The sequence below is a fragment of the Mercenaria mercenaria genome, chromosome 19 (assembly GCF_021730395.1).
Source record: "Mercenaria mercenaria strain notata chromosome 19, MADL_Memer_1, whole genome shotgun sequence".
Taxonomy (NCBI): domain Eukaryota; kingdom Metazoa; phylum Mollusca; class Bivalvia; order Venerida; family Veneridae; genus Mercenaria; species Mercenaria mercenaria.
In genome coordinates this window covers 30,427,169-30,451,797 of record NC_069379.1, presented here as the reverse complement: position 1 = coordinate 30,451,797, position 24,629 = coordinate 30,427,169, and the positions used below count along the sequence as shown (strand labels likewise).

Genomic DNA, 24,629 nt, shown 5'->3' with positions numbered 1-24,629 from the left:
TAGGACAGAAGTAAAACCTACCAACATTTCTGTCACAATTTATAATTAAAGGCAAAATAGAAAACTTTAACCGCATGTAACGCAGTTTTTAATGATGTCTAACTCTCCCATTTCTGTTTCAGAGGTGACTTCACTTTGAACAGCCAGGAATCACTTATCAAATGAAAATTTCTACTTTTGTTCAATTAATCAATAAAAAGTATTTAAAACGGAAGAAAACTTTCTAGAAAAAAGGAATATAAGGGAAAGACTGGTCTCAGTGGGGTTTGAACCTACGCTCTATGAAAACTTTGAGTGAAAGTAGGTTTATGGTAGGAATAAAATACTCTTCGACAGAAAGTACTCAATTATGAACTTAATATCTTTCCTTCGAAAATCAAATTTGTTTAGATTTTGAATATATTAAGGAAATCCCAAAACCGTTAAGAATATTTTTTCTTTATCGATAGTGCACTGGTTCAATAAAACACAGTCCACTGACAGGTAATAATATAGTACATTTCCGTCTTTCAAATCATAATCTGTTATCCGTATTTCTGTTACGTTGCAGACCCACAACTTTGTTATGTGCAATATACATACAAAAATTATTTGTTCAATGCTTAAACATTTCCGTTGAATCATTAGGATTAGAAAACAAACAAATTTCTTAAAATTATAATTTCCTTATACATGTATGATTTGTAAAAGGTTTCCGTAAGTAATAAGATCTAATACAGTTTTACACGGACTTATGAAAGTAAACTCGCACAGTATTGCAAACGGCCTGAGTTCTTGAGTTCAAAATGACAACAATAATGAAATTGCTACATCGAGAACGACAATGATGAAAAGGTTGAAAGAACTGTGCAAAATGTGAAATGTAAAGATAAAAACTCAATGAAAATATGTGTAGACGTGTAAAGAACATGGGTCCGTCGATTAATGTATCTATGTTTTTTAAACACGTATTTTAAAACGAGTTTTTTTTTAATCTGTAAAAAAAGCTCAGACTTTACAGTCTTTTGAATGTTCATTGACAGATTTTCATACTTTAGAAACTGTCCAACACTTATACGAGTCATCCGAAGCTAATATCATACTAAACTACCCTGTTGGTCGGCACTGTCTATTAGCATAATATGAAGCTTGGATGTCTCATGCTGATACCACTGCTGTTCAGAACTGGTAAGTAGTCTTAAAATGATCTTGATGAAAGACATTTAAAAATACATAAAAAATACGTTTAGTGTTATTTATGAATGAAAGCTATGTAGGTATTTGTAAGTTTTACCATTTTTCTACAATTCTCTGTTATTAAAGTAATCAATACTGGTAAAAATCACCGTTAAATTAAAGCAAATTACTTTGTAGATTTGTAGAAGACAGTCTAATGAACAAATTCGCCCGTTAGTTAGACTTGGATGGCTAAATATTGTTGAAATACGAATGGATATAAAACCATGAAATATTTAATGACCAGCTTTACACTAATTCACTCGTCAGGCTTCGCCGAATTCCGTAAACCTACGAAGACAGTGTCACGTGACAAAAATTTAAATACGTTGGAAAAAACAATGGCTGGTCGGCCGTGATAGGATTTTGTGTAAAACGGCGGATAAATGCAGAAATGTACAAATATTTTGCTTTTTGATGCCATTTCTACAAAAAATGCATTAATGTTATATAGTTTAGCCTGTTGTTAAATAAAAGGAAAGGCAGTTTACCAGAAAATGCGATACGAATGTGCTAGATATGTTGTTTTGTTTCTTAAAATACAATGTAGCGTGGCTCTTTGTACGGTCCCGTACGAACATATTTAGCGTGGCTCGTATTACGGTCCCGTACGTTTCATAATCAATTTGTCTACATCTGCACAGAAGTCCCTAGCTAAAATTTCAGCTCAAAGATGTTTATATGATATGCTGTTACGGTTCTCTGAGCTAAAATAAATCCCGTACTGACACCTTACACCTTTGTTCCAGAAGTCTGTCGTGCTATAATTTTATCAAATGCAACGGACTCACCTTTTACTATACAATATTTCTAATCAAGTTTACTTTTGATCTGGCATAAATAATCCATGCAACATAATTTGAACACAAGTTTCAAATTGGTACCCCTGTCTGCAATATTTTGTCCATCATTCAGTTGTCGCCTGGTCGGGGTACTCTTCATTTTGAAAAACCAATAGGCTGTAGAGAATCGTTATTTATTGACATTTTCTGAGAAATTGTATGTTGTTTTATAGATTTTATGTGATAATATAAATTTATAAATAGGTACAATTTTGATACTTATTTTCAAGAATAACCACGTGCTCTGAACTGTTGCGTGACATCATGAGTTTCTCACGAGAGACTGTGCGAGATGTTGCGGTTTGATACTGGTTTGTTAAAAAATGGGGTTTCGCCATAACTAAATGAATGCGACCATCAGAAAATAAAAACAGTGTCAGTTAAGTTATGTTAGCCAGAACCGGATAGTCCCCATTGTCAATGACTGACTGTGACTGGGAGGCGACTGTCTTGTCGACACCGATGATTGTCCCTCGGAAGCACCGAGAACAATACAAACAGAGAAAATTGCAGACTCGGTTTGATTGAGTCTGTTCATGAGTAGTAATGGAAAATGAAACACTGCCCACGCCTCCTAGCACCTAGACCAAGCCTTCATTGAAAACACAAATTAGTGTGCAAAATTAAAATCAATACTATTATATTACAAGTTACAGGTTAAAAGATGATAAAACAGATATTTCAATTTTGAACAATCTAGGCCACGCCTTGTTGCATTTGGTGTTTATTATGTTATAGATCTAATATGGCCACAGATTGTGTGCTAGAAAGAGAACACATACACTGACTACTGGCTATTCCAGGTATATGTGTGGCGGGAAGATACGGAGCTAGCGCATTAAAACATTCTAAATATATTCACATATAATTCATTCAATATACAACACTCCTGAACTCTTTAAGAGAAGCACTAGATTTAACATGATGTGGTAGGTTGTTTCAGAGTCTAATAGTTCTTTTGATAATGGGTGCGAAAGAAGGGAATATAAAAGTGAAGGTCCTGAGAGTCCAGCCGGTACTGATCAACAAAAAAAAAACAATGGACGAATGACGGATTTTATATAAAAGAATCAGGGATGCAAGGATGTGAAATTATTTCTCTTTGTTTTAACATTTGCCAGTACAGTTAACATTTCTGTGATGCTTCATCTACAGACATACTTGATTTGGACATATTTGGCGGCATCCTTTCTTAATCTTTCAATTCCATGTGTTAGAGATTGTTGAATGCCAAACAGTTGAGCAATATTCCAATTATGGTTGAACATGTTTTATACGGAGTTTCTTAAATTTGTACATTTATCATTTGTTTGATCATTTCTTTTCATGTATTTTAGGGTCTTGTTAGTCTTTTTTGTGATCTAACACTGCTGGTTCGCCTAAATATTAAGCATTTTTATAGTTTTAAATTCGTGGATATGGAGCTTATAGCGAAAAGCAATGTTTTTTATTTCTTTTTATATACCCTTATCAATTCGCATTATCGGAATTCAACTCCTTTGACCGGGTCTTTTTCCACAGCTCTAATTTAAGGAGGTACTGCTAGAGAGTCTCACAATCATGCATGATATTTATAGTGAGATAAACTACTGTATCATCAACAACGAGTCTTACGGTGCAGCCTGGCAGGTGACGGACATGTTAAGAAAAGGCAAGGCCTAAGGACATACCCTTGCGGTACCCTTGATACCAAATGTGGCATATCTGATTGAAGACCTTTTGTGTTCGTATTGTATTTAAAGGTATCTGAGTCAGGAGGGCTTTGTCTCACTCTGTCCCTCTGGTCAGATTGCTCTGTGTCTGTACTAATAGAGGAGATTTATGCGCCCTGTGTGGCTGCATTTGAACTATGTAAAGCCTTTTTGAACATAAAATTGATCCTGAAAAGGGCGCTATATAAATCTGGTATAATAATAATTAATAATAGACCAGACGATTGTGATCGACTTTGACAAACGATTTGATAAATCCATTACTATTAGGTCTGTCTATTTACTAGCTTCAAGGTAATCAAAAATTCTTGACTAAACTTTAATAAAAATTGAGATTCACAACTGTGTTTTGAGCGGAAGCTATGTTGGAAGGAATTAAGCACATTTTTTTTATCTAGATGATTAATACTTGATACTAAAACATGCCCAATCAGTTGGAATTAAGCAATTGCAAGTAAGAGAATAGGTTTGTGATTGCTGGCTTTGCATCGTGGGCCCTTTATGTATACAGGGACAACGATAGCCGTCCTACAATCTTGTGGAACACTGCTGATACCAAGTGAAGACATGTAAATGTTAGTCTCATTTTTATAGAGGAGCAGTGTTTAAGGTGTGGGCGGACATTGTGTTGAAAGCTGTTTTTTGTTTATTCCCCTTCTGATGAATCTAAGTGAATTGTTTGCTTTTGATGTGATGTTATCAATATATTCTGACCAAATGAGATACAGTGTGTACATTTATTTACTTAGTTTTACGCTCAGATATTTAGCAGCGTCTTTCAGTGAGTGTGTGTGTGTGTGTGTGTGTGTGTGTGCGTGTGCGTGTGTGTGTGTGAGAGAGAAGACTTATTACTAGTCTTATCAACCGAAATATGAAAGAAAAAGTAAGCATATTACATGATACTCAAACGATGATGTGAACTTCTATAGGTTTTTTTTCACACTTAATGTATATGTGTCATACGATGACAACAATATTGCATGCAGACATAAAATTAGCCTTTTTCTATATTCGAAATCATTTTCTGTTTATGTGCGACTGAAAATTTAAGAAATCGGTTGGAAACATATCAGTTGAATGACTTCAGTACAATGTAATACAAAACTGCCGTACGAATAACCACCAGGGTTTATTTCACTATTCATACGGGACCGTACGATTAGCCCACTTCCTTTAGCGTAGTCACGGACGTATCCGAATGGTGGCGGTTGTGTCACTGAAACAGAAAGTAACATTTTTATATCCGCCTCCATCGATGGAATCTGTCAATTTACAGGTAAATTTATCCAGTCAATGTCTTCGTGAACGGATGTTTTATGCGTTGCTGTAGAAAAATGACCTCCCAATAAAAATTCGCTACGTAATCTTCGGTGGCCAGTATTATAACTTTAAAATCCTCTCTCGGAGTTACGATTGCACCATATGTTCAAAACTTGCAAAAAAATCCCATATTTTACAGGTCGAGGTACAATTACATTGTATGTAAAATTCTGAATGCGGGGCTTCACAGAAATTGAAAGACTCAATGTAATCACACACATGCACCTCTATGAAGGGGTTCGCGAAGTTTGTGTAATAGTTAATTTTAAATGTTTTTTTTTATACAGGTCCAGGTTTAAATGACTTCATTTACCTTATTCTTAATATAACTTGTTCATTCAAGTATTATACACATTTTTGTACTGAACTGACAGTCAGGAATTCCACAGAATGCTTTAAATTATTGATATGTTGCCTGCTTGCAGTTTCAAGCAGTTCTGAAATCTAAATATATTTAGGGGTGGTGTTGTTACTCCAGATTCAATGAAAATAAAACAATGTTGTTTTGTATGGAGTATCAAGCTCTACATTGCCGGTGTAATGAAGTATTTCGACGCCCATAGAATAACGACCCCCGGTCATTATTCTATAGAAAATGTGACTCCTTTACTGTAAAATATTGACGCCTCTTAAAAAAAGTGACTCCCTTTGAAAACTCTATAGAATAACGACCCCCAGGTCATTATTCTATAGAAAAAAAACTGACCCCTCCAAGTAAAATATTGACTCCATAAAGATGACTCCCTTCGAATCTCATAGAATAACGACCCCGGTTATTATTCTATAGAAAAAAGTGAATCCTTCCATGTAAAATACTCACTGCCGAAATTACTTCATTCGAACTCTCATACAATATCGATTCCCGGACGTTATTCTATTTAAAAATGTTACTCTTTCCGTGTAAAACACCGGCTCCTAAAAAGACTATTAAAAAGTGATCCCCACCAAACCTAACGGACAATTTTACTAGATCTACAACTCTAATACCCTCCATTGCTAATAGTGAACATTTTGATTGTACTACTACTACTGGTGCCGCTACTTCTATTGCTATTACTACATGTACTTCTTCTTCTTCTACTACTACTACCTCTACTACTACTACTACAACTGCTACTACTGATACTACTATACCTGCTTCCACTAATACGTCTTGTACATCTACCTCTTCTTCCCCTGCTGCTGTTGTTGCTGTCACTTATTCCTCTGCTGCTGCTTCTGCTGCTGCTACTGCAACTACCACTGCCACTACTATTACTACTACTACTACTACTACTACTAACACTACTACTTTCTATTGTTGCCGCTACCGTACTTTACTGCCACAGCTAAGTATTGCAACGTCTGTTAATACTAAGTTCTATGCTAGCAGTTTCTTTAGTTTTCCTCTGAAGAATTACTTCATACCGAAGTTTGCAGGGATTATTGACATTGGTGTGTTTTGTGAACGTATTGTGAATTGTTATTTTCCTGAAAAAAAAATGTAAACACCAAGATAAAGCGTGTAGAAATAGAATCCCTTTTCCCGTTGCGGAATGCTCTGATTTCTGTGCCAAATGATGGTATCTGGGGCTAATGGTCAAACGGAAGAACGAACGGATGGACGGACAAGGGCAAATCTATATAATTTATCACTAAATTTGAGCAAACGACCGGGGTCGTTTTTTTATGGGAGTCAATATCCTTCGTGAGGTTCAGTTTACTTCACGCGAACTATGATCTGGAAGTCATAATACTATGACCGGGAGGTCACTTTTTCTATAGAATAATGACCGAGGGGTCATTATTCTATGGGGGTCGAAATACTTCATTACACCGGCGCATACGTTCAATATATGTGTAGACGTGTTAGAACATCGAAGATCGATTATGCATCTATGTATTTTAAACACCTATACGTATACATAGGTAAAACGCGATTTTGATATAGCTGCGATAGTCAATGTAAATTGAATAACTTAAAGCTATCAGAACATTATTTTTATATCTCTTTATTTCATAAATTCTCCAAGGTATTTAGAATAGACTAAAATCTATATTTTTGGAATTATTTATAAGCAAAAGAAGGACAAGTTTTACCTGCTCTCCACAAATGATAATACGTGCATTAATACTTTATCTCGTTGTGATGAATCTGAGGATAAATAAAACAAATGTTGAGGATAAATTAAACAAACGTAGTGTGTGTTCGTTCTAATCTGAGAATTTTTACGTTACAGAAACACAATGTCATGCCGTATAAACTAGTTTTCGGTTTGACAGACATACATTACATAGGTTAGCTTTCTGTTGCAGGTAAAACATTAAATGAATGTAAAAGGTGTGACTGTTGTAAAGGTGGGACTGAACGGTGTCAGCGCGTTGGGTCATTTAGTGATATGTGTTTGGATGGATGTATTGCTGAATATTACGGCAAACGCTGCCTGCATGCCTGTATAAGCAATTGTGAGACGTGTACAGGTGCGACCTCTTGTACAAAATGCAAACCGGGATACTATGGAGACTACTGCAAAAAATGTCCTAATAATTGCTTAATTTGTTCATCATTAAGCAATTGTGACAGCTGTAAAGCTGGATTCTATAACGGTAGACTGCACGACATCATTACAAATCAGTTTAATTCTGATTGTCGACATGAATGTAAGGATGATTGTAAGTCATGCACATCATACAATATGTGCATTGAATGCGAGGAAGGATTTTACAGTGGTAAACAATACGCGAATAGCAGTGTTGAACATTCCGACTGCAGATATAGGTGTCAGAGTGATTGTAAAACATGTACATCATATAACAACTGTACCAAATGTGTGGAAAGTAAATATAACAACATTTATTCTAACTGTACAGAGAGTTGTCTTCCAGATTGTAAGGCATGTACATCATATGACACATGCACCGAATGTGTAGATGGTAAATATAACACTATTTACAGCAACTGCAGCGAGAGTTGTAAGTTAGATTGTAAGGCTTGTACGACGAAAAATACATGCACTAAATGTGTAAATGGTAAATATAACAACATTTACAGCAACTGCAGCGAGATTTGTCCCTTCGATTGTAAAGCTTGCATATCATCTGATAATTGTTCTTCTTGCCATTCTGGCAAATATGGAGTTTCCTGTCAGGATGACTGTGGAATCGGTTGCGTAAATCACCAATGTGACTTCCGTAGTGGCAACTGCACATGTATACCAAATTTTCAAGGTGATAGATGCGACCAGTGTGTGGACGGTACATACGGACCTAACTGTAACATTTCATGTCCTTCGGGATGCGCAAATAATTCATGTAACCTCAATGGCAATTGTTTGGGCTGCAAGGCAATGTTTTCTGGAGATACGTGTGAGTGTGGTTTCAGTAAATATGGAACTGATTGTAATAACACATGCCCTCCGAACTGCAAAAACAGTTCATGCAATAACAATGGTGAATGTTACAGTTGCAAAACCGGGTTTTCTGGAGACACTTGTGACGAATGTGTTCCTGAAAAATACGGAGCTCATTGTAATCTAACATGTCCTACAAACTGCAACAATATTTCATGCCAAAGGAATGGTGAATGTTACAGTTGCAAAACTGGGTTTTCTGGAGTCACGTGTGACGAATGTGTTCCTGGTAAATACGGAACTTACTGTAATCTAACATGTCCTACAAACTGTAACAATATATCATGCAAAGGCAATGGTGAATGTTACAGTTGCAAAACTGGCTTTTCTGGAGTCACGTGTGACGAATGTGTTCCTGGTAAATACGGAACTTATTGTAATCTAACATGTCCTACAAACTGTAACAATATTTCATGCCAAAGGAATGGTGAATGTTACAGTTGCAAAACTGGGTTTTCTGGAGTCACGTGTGACGAATGTGTTCCTGGTAAATACGGAACTTATTGTAATCTAACATGTCCTACAAACTGTAACAATATTTCATGCCAAAGGAATGGTGAATGTTACAGTTGCAAAACTGGGTTTTCTGGAGTCACGTGTGACGAATGTGTTCCTGGTAAATACGGAACTTATTGTAATCTAACATGTCCTACAAACTGCAACAATATTTCATGCCAAAGGAATGGAGAATGTTACAGTTGCAAAACTGGGTTTTCTGGAGTCACGTGTGACGAATGTGTTCCTGGTAAATACGGAACTTATTGTAATCTAACATGTCCTACAAACTGCAACAATATTTCATGCCAAAGGAATAGAGAATGTTACAGTTGCAAAACTGGGTTTTCTGGAGTCACGTGTGACGAATGTTTTCCTGGTAAATACGGAACTAACTGTGATATTCCGTGTACAGCGATGTGTGAAAATAATTTATGTAGAAGAAATGGCGAATGTTATAGTTGTATTTCTGGGTTTTCCGGGAGCAGGTGCAATCATTCCGAAAATGGTGAGTTTAATAACCATAAAATCTTTATGTAATATGTTCTACATTCAAGTAGATGGTGAGAATATAGGCCAATGTTTACGTCATCCTAACATGATTGTTCATATAATTAAAATGTATTTATTGTTAGATTTTGTAGCAACCCGTCTACTATATTTTTCCGCTTCAGTCTCTTTTTGTTCCGGGTATACTTTATGATTTATGGCTCTATGGTTGTGCTTGGGGTGCTCTGCGCTTCCATGAAATCTACTCTTTCCTTTTATCTTTTATATTCGTCGTTGTATACAGTTTCATCAAACGGTTTACCATGTTTATTAGATATTGCTGAAACATTAAATCAAATTTCAAAGGAACGTTTGATAATATGACGTCAAATGATATTATTTTGAAATGTATTTAATTATCTTCAAATATGCACTGCCTATCAGACAACTGGTAAAGCAGATCACCTGAGCCATTTTATCGTTTTCTGTGGAAAAGCTAAATACAGTTCTTTCCGTGGAAAGGGCAAATCACAAGCCGATAAAGATGGTAATAAATACACATTTTATTTAAGCACACTCTGAAAGGTTTGAAGAAATGGTTATTTATATAAGATAAGGCTCTAATTTAAGGAAATTTGTCAATAAGGCGGATATGAATCCCTTTGTCTTAAACAGTGCACTTTTAAAATATTCATTAAAATGCATGCATGCTATTATTTGTCCTTCCTAAATCAGTTACATATATTCTGAAAATATTGTAGTGTTTTATACAAAACAAAAATGTTAACATTTGTTCAATGTGATATAAACATCTTGTAGTAAATAATACAAAATATAATAGAAATCCAAATTTTTTGCCGGTTGCAGCCATTACACAGACGGGGCCAGATGGAGATAACATGGGAGTAACAATTGGGGCAGCAGCAGGGGGAGGTGTCTTCGTATTGATTATAATATCTGTGATTGTTGTTGTCGTGCTACGTGAAAGGTAGGGTTTTTCACTACAAGTGAAATAGGAGGGATGATGATAGTTTTTTGACATAGCTACAAACATTACTGGAACTTGAAATATAATGAAATGTGAATGTGTAAAATGTACAAGCAAACATGATTTGTTCTTTGTAGGTTTTTCTAAGTTCTTTACTTACTCGCTACAATTATTAAATATACAGCATGCCTTGACTCCTAAGAAGATATGACTTGTTCGATCTGTTATGTGTTTTAAGTTTCGACACTGTATTTTCAACAAGAAGACATAGGTTTTCTTTAAGAATATAGTTTTCTTTTTTTTACGAAAGTAGCGAAGCTCAAAATTCAATATGCCTGATATTATTGCATGCGCATTTCAGACGCAAGGGAATGGGTAAATCGGAGGAAAACGACATGACAGAAATAGTTGATAAAACAGATCATGTAGTTATGAAGAATAGTGAAGTCATGACTAGTGGTATTTCTGATGAAACAAACGATCCCGGTAAAGACGTCTTCTATTACGTTTTTATATCTAATGTTTAAGAATTTGACAGTGTATGATCAGGCTGGATGGCAATGTAAACAATATCTTTATACATTATTAACTAAGTCACGGTCGTGGTAAAATATATATGGCATTTACATCAGCATTATTTACATCTGAATTTACAAGCTTTTTAAAGTTTACTAACAAAATATTGTGAAATAACAAAAATAGTAAGGCATCAGTTAGAGCTTGACCAAAAATACAATATTGACGGATTCAGATGTTATTTTAATTTTTACACATATATTGTAGGCTTGAAATATCTTTAAATGTGTATTTTACATGTAGTGTACGCTGTGCCCAACAAACCGAAGAAACAAGTTGAAAGGACAAAGTCTTCTGACGACAATACCTCTATAAAGGCAGTCAGCAGTCCAAACTACGAGAAACCCAAAACCCAGAACGATATTATTGTTATGAATCAAAATGATCTCAAACAAGGAGATCCTACACCTGAATCAGATTTTGGGAAAACTGATAGTAGAGATTCCGTCGCAGAGACCACACTTTCACAGAATTACCCTGGTCACCTAGGGACATTAAATACGGAAGTTGAGGAAGAGATTGACCTTACGGCAATTTCTAGCAATCATGAAATTGTAGGTACTTTTTTTTTAAATAAGCTAAATACACATTTTATTGGGGGGTTTTAATTGTCATAGTGTTTCGGCACATTTCCCATGCATAGGTTTTTATTAATAATCTTAAATAATTTATAACAGTATTACATTGAGTGAATGCTACATATTTGTCGAGATGATCTCAAAATCTAACTTACACTTGTGCATATTTCAAACAAAGGTTTATATTATACAAAATACAGTAGTATCATTTTGTGTTGTTTAAGACTATAATATCTTATTATAACACAGGTTACAGCACAAACAGCATCTGCGGTCGTGGATACATATTACAATGTAGCAGCGGTGAAAAGGAGAAAAAATATGCTCGATCAATTACCAGATTTTGTATCAAAGAAGACAAATGATGACTTTGCTGACGAATTCCAGGTACATGTGTTTAACAGTAAGAACCAATCCTGTACTGCACATAATTTGTATGTGTTAGAAGTTACACGAGTATACGTATTCGCAAAACGTATAGACTATCCACTTTCTGTTACGTTCAGCCGATCCAGCTAATAGTTACTAACTGCAATCGTTCAATGGATGATATTTACATGAGTCTTCATATCTAACTGATCACTCAACATCGAATGAAAATAATAATTCCGAGGCCCTGTCGAGTATTTTTGTGATATTAATCAACGAGCTAGTTAAATCCAAATTTGAAAGACAAAATTGTATATTCTTTTCATCACATGTAGGTTTTTATTTTGCTGAAATGTCGAAATTCCAACTTATCTTTACCTAATACAGACTAATCATTCGAATAACGTTTCTTTAAACAACATCATTGCCAAATGTTATTGCGCTAGTGTAATATGAAAACTACGACAAAGCCTTTTTCACTCCTACAGCGCCTTACATTGAGATAGAAGACATACGTCATGATGTTTGCTTCTGTCTTTGTGTTATGTTTTATATCGTTAAAGTCTTCCCAATATTCACTTAACACTTATGTTGATGTGAATGATACATTTATGTTAATACATGTATCTTTGTACTTTAAAAGCTAATAATAAGCTGTGTAAATTTGCACCTTGCTGATAAGATACCAGAGAGCCGGTCTGTGCTTTTGCATAATATTCATTGATGCTTTTCCAGCAACTGCCGCCTGGACTTATCAAGCCATATGTAGACTCACAGAGGAGAGAAAACATAGCAAAGAATCGTTACAGGGGAATATATCCATGTGCGTAACCTTAATACGAATTTGGTACCAAACCTTGTTTGAAATTCAAGACAATACAAAGTAAATGATATCAAACTAATTCAGAACATATCAATTGTTTTTAATCCAGTTTATTACAGATAAATATGATGAATTTTATCGAAACTAAAGAAAAAGTATGAAGATGTATAATATGATTATTACATATTATTACTATCAAAATAAGTACAAAGTTATAAATCTTTAAAATTAGTACTCGTATGTATAATAAAACGTAACGCTATTTGACAAATGTACCATTGTTTATTCAGACGATTGCACAAGAATTGTACTTAGAGACTGCAGTTCTGACTATATAAATGCGAGCTATATAGATGTAAGTTAACAGTTGTTTTCTAAATCTATGACTTTTTAGTTAAGTACCTACCACTCCGACTCATGCAAAACGATATGATTACAAACTTAGTTTATAAGTAAAAACGTAATCCTAGCTATCAAACATACGACTTTAAGTATATAACATTTTTATTCGATTAAAGGCAAACTAGTATAATGTTGATACAAGCAAATGCAGCCATGCTCATGCTAGTTTTTTATTTCTAAATGATATAGAATAAATTTATATTTAAGGGATATAACAAAAGGAAAGCTTACATCGCGTCGATAGGTAAGTAGCTTGAGAAATGGAAAGTTTACCTTTAATATGTCATCTTAATTTTTGATAGCTGTGTTAAAGAAATTGATTTTAAGTTAGTAGTTTAAATACACACTTTTCAAGTTAATAATTTTATGCTACTTGTCCGTCAGTTTTGTTTGACTGATGAAAATGCATTTAAATATCATTGTTAAATTGATAGTTGATAACTTCGTAAGTAAGAACGGTGTGAACGAAGTAAATATTGTGCACATAATTCCTTTTCACTCAACTGCAGAAAGACTAGACTAAACATACAGTTAATTATTTTGTGTGTGTTAATACATTTGTGGGAAAATAGCTCGTGTGCTAACGTCGTTATGGTTTATCTTCTTAAATTAGGGTTCCTGAATACTGTATTGTTTTATCTTGATTTTCATTCCTCTATTCTGTAAAACATTGTACTAACGATATCCATTGTAGGGCCTACATATAAGTATATGGGAGATATGTCTGCTTTCTGGATAATGGTGTGGCAGGAGAAAGTAGGCAAAATTGTCATGTTGACTAAACTTGATGAAGGAGGGGTAAGATTTCTCATCTTGTATTTCGCTTGTGTACATAAATAATACATATTATCAGCTATTGTTGTCAGATACTTTGATACCCTTTACCTTCATTTAATTCATTCTAAAACAAAAATTAATACACCCGGTCCTAATCTAAGTATGTAGTACATAAACGCAATCGACATTAAACACTTGAGTTGTATTTCAACTTGGCTTTGGTTACTACAACTTATACGAGACTCCATGTGTTCTTTAGATGTATTTTGATATCAAAACATCATTCAAAAAGTATTAGAAATTGATTATAAAAGTTCCTCTCAGTATAGTTGTTATGTCATTTCATGTTCTTTTATAAGGAATTTCCTCATAAACACGTGCACAGTGCTTGAGGACTTCTACAATTTTCTTTACCTCTCATGAACTGACTATAACAAACATATTGCAAAGATATTTATCTAAAATAAGAATCACAACACCTATTTTGCAGGCACCGAAGTGTGACCAATACTGGCCTGAGAAAGGGTTCAGTTTGCTCTATGCCAATATACAAGTCACATGTCAAAGTGAAGAAACCTACGCTGACTACATCATCAGGTCGTTTACTATTCAGAAAGTACGTAGTGCTTTATGATGTTGTTAGTATGTTAGTATGATTAAGCTTATGAACTATAGAACTGCTATTGCTTCTAGTCATAGGTTTCCTTTTGTTAACTTGACACTCCCATGACCCAGAGTCTTCAAATTGTAAAGCATGATTTGTTTTAAATGACTCATAATATTTTGGGGTCAGTAAGTCAAACGTCAAGGTCACAGGACTTTAACCTTAAAAACGGTTTCTGTCCAATAACTTGTGAAACACGTGGCCCAAAATATTAATTTTTAGCTTGATTTGGCTCATTAAGTGATGACCCCTATTATTTTGGTGTCCTCAAAAGTTCACAGGGACCTGAACCTTGAAAACGGTCCCCCTCATTAACTTTACATATTTTATTAGAACTGTACGCCCCAGAACCTTCCAACTTAAAAGCATAATTTAGCGAATGAAGTAGATTGTTTTGGGAATCAATATGTCAAAGGTCAAGTTCACCTGAACATTAAAAAATGGTTTCCCCTCGATAACCTGTGAACCACTAGACACAAACTGGGCTTATACAGTAGATGCCGCCTGTTGTTTTTGTGGTCGCTAGGTTATAAGTCAAGGTCGCGGGGACCTGAATATTGAAAATTGTTTCTACAGGCAACTTTAGAATAACTTGACAAAGAACCTTTACACTTGGTAGCGTATTTTGACTTAATAAAAAAAAGACCCCTATTAATTTAGAGACCAGTTAAGTCAAAGGATAAGGACAATGGGGCACAAGAACTGTTTTCACTCAATAACTTCAGGACCACTATACCCAGTATCTTCAAACTTGATACCATAACTGAACTTATGAAGTTGATGACCCTATTGTTTATTAGGTAAGTAAGTCAGAGGTCATATCCATAGTGATTACGGGACCCTTCATACGGATGAGGAGCATACGTATTTTATGAATACTATTTAAAATATTTAAATGAGTGCTTTTGTCTGTTTGTATAGAAAAATTAAACAGAACGTAATTAGTACTCAAACACGCCGTTTTAAAAGGGTGATATGATATACAAATTAGCAATTTCAGGACTCGGAGAAAAGGACTATTTTTCAAGTCCATTTTACTGCGTGGCCAGATAAAGGCACGCCTGATGATGTCACAAGCTTGATAGAATTTTGTCAGAGGGTGAACAGTGTTAAGACTGAACTAGAAGGTCCTATCCTTGTACACTGCAGGTAATCGTATACATTTATTGTACACAAAGTTCAGGTATATTTATATATTTTCTGGAGATATTTCTGCTGTGCTCCTATGTGGCCATGATGAAAGGCAATAGTTGATAGTTAAAACAGTCTCATAATCAGACAATATAATTTTGTTTAACTTCGAGTATACCTTAGTGCATGTTGTTTTGCCAAATTAAGTTTAATTTTGTATGTAACACACATTGTTGTGGGTTTGACACCTCGCTTCGGGTATAGAATTATTTTATGTAAGAAAAACCACCCAATTGAATGTCGGTTACCTTACCGAGGTGCTAGCAAATGCCTGAAATAATGTCCGCCATGTCAGTCTGGCAAGTTGCCATAGTTCCTATAATTGTACCCGACGAATAACGAAGTTGTAAGGGGGGAGGGTATACTGGTTTTAGGTTGCAGTTTGTTATCTGTTTGTCTGTCGGTCTATCTGTCAGTTTGTTTATCTGTCCGTCTGTCTGCATATGCAGTCTTGTGCGCAGCAACTCTCCTCATCCACTTGACACAGTTTAATGAAACTGCACACAAGTTATCAGTAACAAAAATAGCTGGGCATGGTGCATGTTTGGTTCATTCAGAAAATAAAATGCAGAGTTACGGACCCTTTTTATTATAGAATAAAGTAACATAGAGTCTACATATGCAATTTTGTGTGCGCTAATCTCCTGAACCCATGCACAGAATTTAATGAAACTTTATACAAGTGATCAATAGTAACCCTAGTTGTGCATGGTGCATATCAGGTTTTTCAGGAAAAAAATCATTCTGCACAGTCACGCGACTTTGTTTTTCGTTAATATATTATATACAGTCTACATATGCAATCGTGTGCGCTCCTAATCTCCCGACCCATTGAACACATTTTTATGAAACTTCAGACAAGTGATCAGTACCAACCTTACTTGTTCATGCTGCATGTTAGGTTTTTTTTTTCAGAAAAAATATTCTGCAGAGTTATGGGACTTTCTTTTTGTTACTATACTAAATACACAGAGTCTATAAATTATGCATACAGTCCATATAATCATGCAATCTTGTGTGCGTCAAATTGCAATATACTGTGCCAGTGCGTGCGGGGGTATATTCATCACCCTCAGTGATAGCTTTAGTTTGTTTTCGGTGTGACGTAAGTTCCAACAAAAATATGTGTGCATGTGACAGTGTAAAATTACAACTGTTTCTACTTATCTTGCAATGGAATGAATATTGCAATAAAGTAATAATCAATAAAACTATTTTGGCAACATACTCAAGCATGTAGTAAAAGTAATAATTACACAAACTCTAAGAGATCACCATGTCTTAATAAATGACTCGGAAAAAGATTTTATCAATTCTTGTTTAATTAAGAAATATCCATTCTGAAAAAACAGCAATTCAACCGTTGTGTGATTTAGATACGTTCAGGTGTATCAGATAACAAAAGGATAGGTATATCATAAAATACTGTTTCAGTGCTGGTATTGGCAGAACAGGCACGTATATTGCTTTAGATAGTCTGACAGAGGAAGGTGAGGCTGAAGGCGGAGTGGATATATACGCATTTGTAAGGAATATGAGGGAACAAAGGGTTAACATGGTGCAAACTGCCGTGAGTGATACTTTTAATGATTGTTAAAACAACAGTTACTAATGAAGCTTTCCAAAATTTTGATAAATTTACAATTTGTATGGGTTTTTTATCTCTGATTTATTCTTGCTTACTCCTTCAAAACTCATTTGATTGTTCTTTCAAAAATGTATATCAAAAATAACATATATTTAGATAAGAATTAATTTATGAATATCTGCCATCAATAATGGTTACTCCGATTAATTTACGAACTGTTATTTGCTAGATTTCTTTACCATATTTGGTTTTGTATTGTAGCATCAAATGTAGTCAGAAATAATAACAAATTTTTGTTTAGAATCAAAATTTTAGTTTTTAACCTTGAATATATAGGAACAATATCAGTACCTTCACAATGCACTGGTGCATACATTGACATTTGATAGCAAGGCTGTGGAGGCTTCCAAGTTTGCTGAATATATGAAATCGCTCACAGAGGACCATCTTGGGAAAAAGTTTGAGGTAGTTACATATTTTACTGATATCTCATTCGTCGCTGGTAGTATATATGCTATAACATATAAATGCGCAGTATGAAAATACGGACAGTTGTAGAACTGCTCCGCCCATTTTTAGAATTCCAATAATAGAAAGTAATGATTGAATTCTTACAACGCGCAGACCAGTTCTAGAATATATAAACAGCAATATAGTCTTACATCTTTGCTTCGCAGTCAAAGTAAATTAAAAGACGCTATCAATCCTATGGTTTTTTATTTGTGAAATAGATATTCGTATCAATAAAATAACAAAATTTGTGTAAATGCCAAACCGTTAACGTAAATTATGTATGTTTTGATGAATAATTATAGAAACTGCAAGCTTCTGTTGAACAAAGATCCGATGATGAGATAGAAGCTGTTAAAAGGAACATTGCTATGAGAAATAAAAACAGAGACGGTGCTGATATTCCGGGTAAGACATTGTCAAATTGACATTTTCTGAGATGAATAGTAAATCGTGTATTGATTTATTTACGACATTTTCAAAGTCAGGTATTGGAACAGTAATCACATTTTGGTAATTTCCATGTTATTACGTACAATGTCTTCTCATTGGACAGTTCGGCATTTTTGGACGCTAATGTAGCTTAACTCGCACATTGATTTTTCACTAAAACCAGCGAATGACGTGATTATATAAGGTAATAGTTTGCCGATTATCATTTCGGGTAAATAACTTATGTATATTCATAAATAACATTTCAGCTCAATCTGGACCTGAATAAAGCTTGAACGAAATCTTATTTTAATGTTTTGACCGTTATCAATGTCTATATTTGAAGTGCACAGCACCACTTACACCACAAAACCTCTGATAAAGACCTGCATTATTTGTGTTTATACCTTGTACGTATCTAAATGATATCTATTTTATATTATAATATTAAAGCAAATATTTTTAAACTATCACAGGAGACCGTTACAGACCAAAACTGTATCTCGACAGACATCCGGGTTCCTCAGATTTCATAAATGCAGTATACGTTAATGTAAGTGCCTTTCATATGTTACACGATTTTCAATCAATTCCTGTTCAATGAGCATTAAATAAGAGTTATAGGAAACAACATCATATTGAATAAATATATTCTGTCATTTCATTTCTGGACAAAATAGATAATGCAAGTAAACGACCTAAAGTAAAACATTGAACAAACCAGCTTTTTTTGGAATTAAACGTTGAAAAATATTATGAATAAATGATATTACAGAGTTATAAAGCCATTAACCGTTTCCTGGTAGCACAAACACCTCTACCAGACACAGTAGTTGACTTCCTAACATTGATTGTTCAGGAGAAAGTTTCATGTATTGTCAGTATGGAAGCAAATGCAGTCGATGACAAGGTAAAGTTGTCCTTTAAAAATTACACCTAAATGTTATTGGACACCTCTCAATTACAGAGGCGCTCATCCGCATCCCCTTTTCTAACGTCATTTGTTTATGCAGTAATGACAAGTTACATGCACATGTATGCTTAATATCTTCATCTTCATCTGTGCTTAGGCGAAATAAATGTATATCATTTAAAGTATTATGATCATATTGTGGTAATCGTTAATCGTCCCTCAGCCCGTAGGTAGCTTCTAACTAAGACTACTTGATTCAAATGAGTTCCATTTTATTATTTCTGCTCCGACAACACAAAGAAACCCACTTTCCTCCATATTACATTTGATCCTTCTGAAGCATTTAACGCAACCAAGCAAACAATAGCACACTCGGTTTGATTGAGTCTGTCCATGAGAGGTAACGAAATAACAAAACACTCGTCACACCCGCTAGCGAAGGCGTTAGCCGAATTCTGTTATATGATAGTAAAGACGAATGGAATGTTGACCCCAAAGGACCAGAAAATATAAAAACTTCAAATCTAAGCATTCTTATAGCAGGCATTTTGGTAATTATGAACCCTTGCTAGGAGCCGGTCAGTTTTTTTTTTACTATTATTTTTTCGTACAACGACCTTGATATTTTATTTCTTATTTGTGTAACGACCTTGAGATTTTATTTACATCTTGCTATTTTCAGACCGTAGGGACATACACTGCTGATAACCAACAGGTGAAGATCGGAACGTTCACAGTCAAGACTCAACAAAAATTAGACACAGATCAATATGTGCTGCGAATACTCAGAATTTCACATAAAGGAAAAGTATGTCTTCATATTTCAAAGTCTACCATGATTGTTAAATTTTCAATGAATAAAAGCAGATTAACTGCGTAAATAAAGTAAACTACGGAATCCTGTTCCTGCCACTTAAATTGTCGCCTCGCCAACACGCGTCTTCCTTAATTCTCGCGTCGTGAAATTGAAATCCAGTAGACATAGTTGCGGGAATTAGTAAAACCTCGCATTGTCGCATTGTCGCCCGGTGTAGGGGATAATTTCTTACTAAATCACCGTGGTACTGATAAATAGTACCCAGGAAGAATTACATCGATCAATTCGTCCGGTAATTTAATCCTAAGCGACAGTGCGACATTGCGAGGTTTTACTAATTCTCGCAACTATGTCTATTGGATTTCAATTTCACGACGCGAGAATTAAAAAAGACATGCGACAATTAAGACGATAATTATCGCCCTCTTAACCTCGCGAGGATTGTTAAATCTGGCATGTATATATGTTTTCGGACAAGGCGACAACGCGATAATTATCGCGTTGTCGCGTGTTGGCGAGGCGACAATTTAAGTGGCACGAACAGGATTCCGTAGTAAACCGTTATATTACGACCATCTTGCATTATCAATGATTATTATATTTATGTAAATAAATATATTTTGAACAAAATCTTACACGGGTAAATTACATAAACTTAGATTAGAATTTTACGTTCATGTATGTGTGTTCAGTTACATTTGTAGCATAATACTGTGCTACTTTCTGCAACAGCATGGTACAGAAGAAGTGACTATCCCACATATTCAGTTTACGCACTGGAATGATACCAAGAACACTCCGGAAGAACCAGCAAAGTTTGTAGAGTTTATAAAAGATGTAGAACTAAAGTTAAGTGGTAATGAAGCAAAGGGACCGATACTTGTGCATTGTCTGTGAGTAATAGTCTGTTTAACTTTAATTTTAATTTTAATGTCAGTGTCTTTATCATTATAATGAAAGACTGATATGCATAATTACCATATGAATTTCGCGTGAACTTCGCTCATAACACTAAAACACTAAATACAGACGCTGATCGTTCATCTAATGTTTTATCAAGTCCATTAAATTGATATATAAAAGTATCTGTGCTTATAAGTCTGTGTTCGAATATGAAATTTCTATATCCGTATAGAGATTTTGTCGTATAAGCTTTTCACAGATGTATACACTCTTTTGTCTACAACTAAATAATTTGATTTGATATGGTAAGTAGTAACTTAGAAATTCAACTATTGTGAAATGTTGATTGAATAGGATAAATACCTGAAATTATTAGATATTGCTTTTGGCCACTGTCATACAAAAAGTTTATCAATAATTGTCAAAAGTTTTGGTTTCATTGATCCATAACCCTGTCCAATCAAAAACATGTAATTTCATTCACTATTTAGCACTGGGGCGGAGAAAAGTGGGATATTTTGTGTCGTTTCAATTCTGCTGGAGAAGATACGAACTGACCAAGAAATAAGCGTTGTGAACACAATTCGACAAATCAAGTATAGGCGACACAAATCAATACCAAATAAAGTAAGTGAAGTGCATCGAAATATTTTACTTCGTCGAGAATGTTAAGTTCTCTTTAATATATTTTTAAAAAAAATGTAAATGTCACTGTCAACTTACTTTTCCATAAGGTCATTAACAGTGGTTGAAACGACTACTTTAAAAACGAATAAATGCAGTATTGCACTCGGTGAAATTCTTCTAGGTAGACATATTTTCAATTATTTATACATCGACAGTTTACAAAGGCACAAAAGCGTCTTTTTATCATTAGAAGCGCGTGACCATTGTGCTTTATTTTAACACATATCTTATAGAGGGTTTTATTTTGTTAAGCATCTGAACGTCGATGTTGTTTTAAGGATTGCTTTCGGTGTGCTTGAACATGTATTTTAAAATTCTTTCATTTCAGGACCAGTACATCTTCTGTCACAAATGTGTAAATGAATATATACGTTCGTTTGATTCCTACTCAAATTTTGAAATGAAAACATAGAGTTCCGCTTATCAAACGAAGAAGAAAGTATATATATATATATATAAATTTAATAAACACTCAACAGTTCAGTGTACAGAAAAATATCGGTTATAGAATGTAAGGACGAAGTGAATATATATGTATAATCACTGCTTGATGACAGACTTGTGAGGAGATGGACACAGCCCCGTTTTAGAGTTCAAAGTATTACTATTATGGTAGTTGTTACATATATTAAGGATTTTTGTGCGCGGATTGCAAATTGCATTTGTTATTTAACCATTTGTACATATTTTAATCTTTTGATATTGCCTAGATTTTAAACTGTTTTCGTTGAGCTACATACTGTTTATGCCACAAAGGATTGATTTCTTCTGATCTTTATGCCTTATTTCAATTCATGTGTTTTACTTCACTGTCTATGTTATATACGTAATGATTTTACAATATTATGTTAAAGAACCATATGCTAGACTGGCTATAGCCAAATATGTTATCATCTTTAGATAAATTGTTACTACCATTACTATTATCATTATCATTATTATTTTCATTATTTCACTGTGTCATAAAACTTTTGCCGTATATCTGTAAAGCCATTACACTATTTTGTACACAATGTGTGTCTATTTTGAACAATTTATTTAATAATAACATAATAAATGTTTCGTTGCGACGTTGAAAACAACAAAATAAATAGCATATCTGCTCTTCATATTAACACGAACATGCAATGTGGAAAATCTAACGTTAGAAGCAACGTTGGCTTACAATACATTTTTATCTTGTTAAATGTGATGGAGTTCCCGTATCCAACAAAATTAATGGTTATTCAGTAACTGTGAATTTGTTTTGAAACACATGAAATCAGAATTGGTCTATAGCATTTTCGTTGGAACTAACTGAAATTCATTTGTATTCTTAAAAGTTTTATGCACAACATTATATGTGTATGCATGAATATCAATTTTTTCGATCCTTGGATTTTATCTTTCAATAAGGTTTATATGTAAATTTAAGTGTTGTAATGATATTTCTTGAAAGTTGTAATGATATTTCTTGCGTAGTAGTTTGTAGGTTTCAAAGAATGTGCAAATGGTGAACAGGAAAATATGTTTCTCTCTAATGTAATGGTTAAGCTTACAAATACAATTAAAACGATATTATGTTTTAAAACTTTGTTTCCTTAAAACTGAATTATATTATTCCGGCCTGTCTCATCGGTATACGATAGGATTTTTCTGTTTAAAAAAAACAACGAAAAATCCGAAGCTTTCAAATTCCATATAGGCATTTGTCTACTGGCTTTTTCTACTAGCTACTGCAAATACTTCATCAAGCTGAAAAAATAATTGTTTCAATATATAAACCCTTTCTAATTGAAAGTTATTTTTGCGTAATTGGACGATGGTATATAGCAGTAAATGTACTTCGCAGATATACCAGTCTCAGTAACGGTGAACATTAACATAGTATAGCTTTTACACAAAACTAACCTTGTAACCTTTATATAATGTCATATAGAGCAAAAGCAACAGTTACTTCTTTATATTCTTTAAGATAATCATCTAAGCTCTGTAGGCTATTGTACTTATTTATTTATTTGTTGTATGTCATTAGGATACAGTATCTCATGTTACAGATATTACATAACTGTAAAATTACCAAATACTAAAAGTTAAAGCTTTTAAATCCAATATGCAACGCATTATTTCTAACGTCTGGCAGAAATGGGCTAGTTTCGGGTTGAAGATTTTTTATTCGAATTTACTTCTTTCGATTTGAAATATACATAATGTAGATAAGAGTTTCTTGTAATTTAATCTTTTACTATATTTTACATCATTTTATAGTTTAAAAAATATGCCTCAAACTTGTATTCAGCGGAAAAGGTGATAGGAACTTTGAAAATAATCCCTTCTTTGTAATATACAAATGTACCTTTAGTCTTATTACATTGAAATAAAAGCATGTAAATCAAGCGTTGACTTTGTTTGTATACAGCCAATTAGACTTTAGGTATGCATTTCTAAGTGTGTCTCCGGAATTCAGAAATACACTGACGAGATATGAAAACGCAACAAACATATGCCTGAATATTTTTTTATTACAAAAAGCATCACCTTAAATTTTCAACACATACACATCTCGATACTCTCTACCCATTGTGTTCAAATTTTATCTGCTCAACAGACCGTAAGATTATCATAGTTTGTACTGCAACATTTCCTCGTGCGCTCCATGCAAATTTACCATGTGGTCATTTCGTTTTAAATTTCATTTGAGAACAGGCATGATAACACACCTACAATTTATAAAATAAATGCAATTTTGAAAACTTATAAATTAAAGTGATGCCGCAGTTAAATAACGCAGATCGAAGTCAGATTTTAGGATTTTAGAATTAAGCAACCAGTGGTCGCTAGACGTTTTAACGTCAACAGATCGACAATTTCGCGGTTGCTTCAGCGATACAATCGTACTAGCTCCGTGTTGGACAGTCTGCGACCAGAGGCAATGGCAGCAACGACGCTACGTCAGAATGTTTAAATTCG

The 24,629-nt window shown here is 34.2% G+C and overlaps 1 protein-coding gene across 1 annotated transcript; it reads left to right on the top strand.

Moving 5' to 3' along the window:
• The first annotated feature begins 7,465 nt into the window (after positions 1 to 7,465).
• LOC123543161 (multiple epidermal growth factor-like domains protein 11) lies at positions 7,466 to 24,056 on the top strand. The gene is made up of 20 exons (XM_053530963.1): positions 7,466 to 9,481; positions 10,330 to 10,450; positions 10,812 to 10,936; positions 11,270 to 11,580; positions 11,854 to 11,991; positions 12,709 to 12,796; positions 13,087 to 13,151; positions 13,406 to 13,442; positions 13,893 to 13,996; positions 14,466 to 14,591; positions 15,640 to 15,788; positions 17,265 to 17,400; positions 17,755 to 17,883; positions 18,234 to 18,336; positions 18,837 to 18,913; positions 19,136 to 19,270; positions 19,956 to 20,081; positions 20,823 to 20,983; positions 21,485 to 21,620; positions 22,009 to 24,056. The coding sequence occupies exons 1-20, from the start codon at positions 7,468 to 7,470 to the stop codon at positions 22,090 to 22,092; spliced, it is 4,365 nt and encodes a 1,454-aa protein (XP_053386938.1). The 5' UTR covers positions 7,466 to 7,467; the 3' UTR covers positions 22,093 to 24,056.
• The last annotated feature ends 573 nt before the right edge of the window (positions 24,057 to 24,629 follow it).

Excerpts from the sequence above, each read along its gene's own strand:
- LOC123543161 (XM_053530963.1), top strand. The coding sequence starts at position 7,468 with ATGTGTTTGGATGGATGTATTGCTGAATATTACGGCAAACGCTGCCTG. Across the intron at positions 10,451-10,811 it reads GTTGTCGTGCTACGTGAAAG|ACGCAAGGGAATGGGTAAAT; the intron begins GTAGGGTTTTTC and ends TGCGCATTTCAG. Across the intron at positions 11,581-11,853 it reads TTTCTAGCAATCATGAAATT|GTTACAGCACAAACAGCATC; the intron begins GTAGGTACTTTT and ends ATTATAACACAG.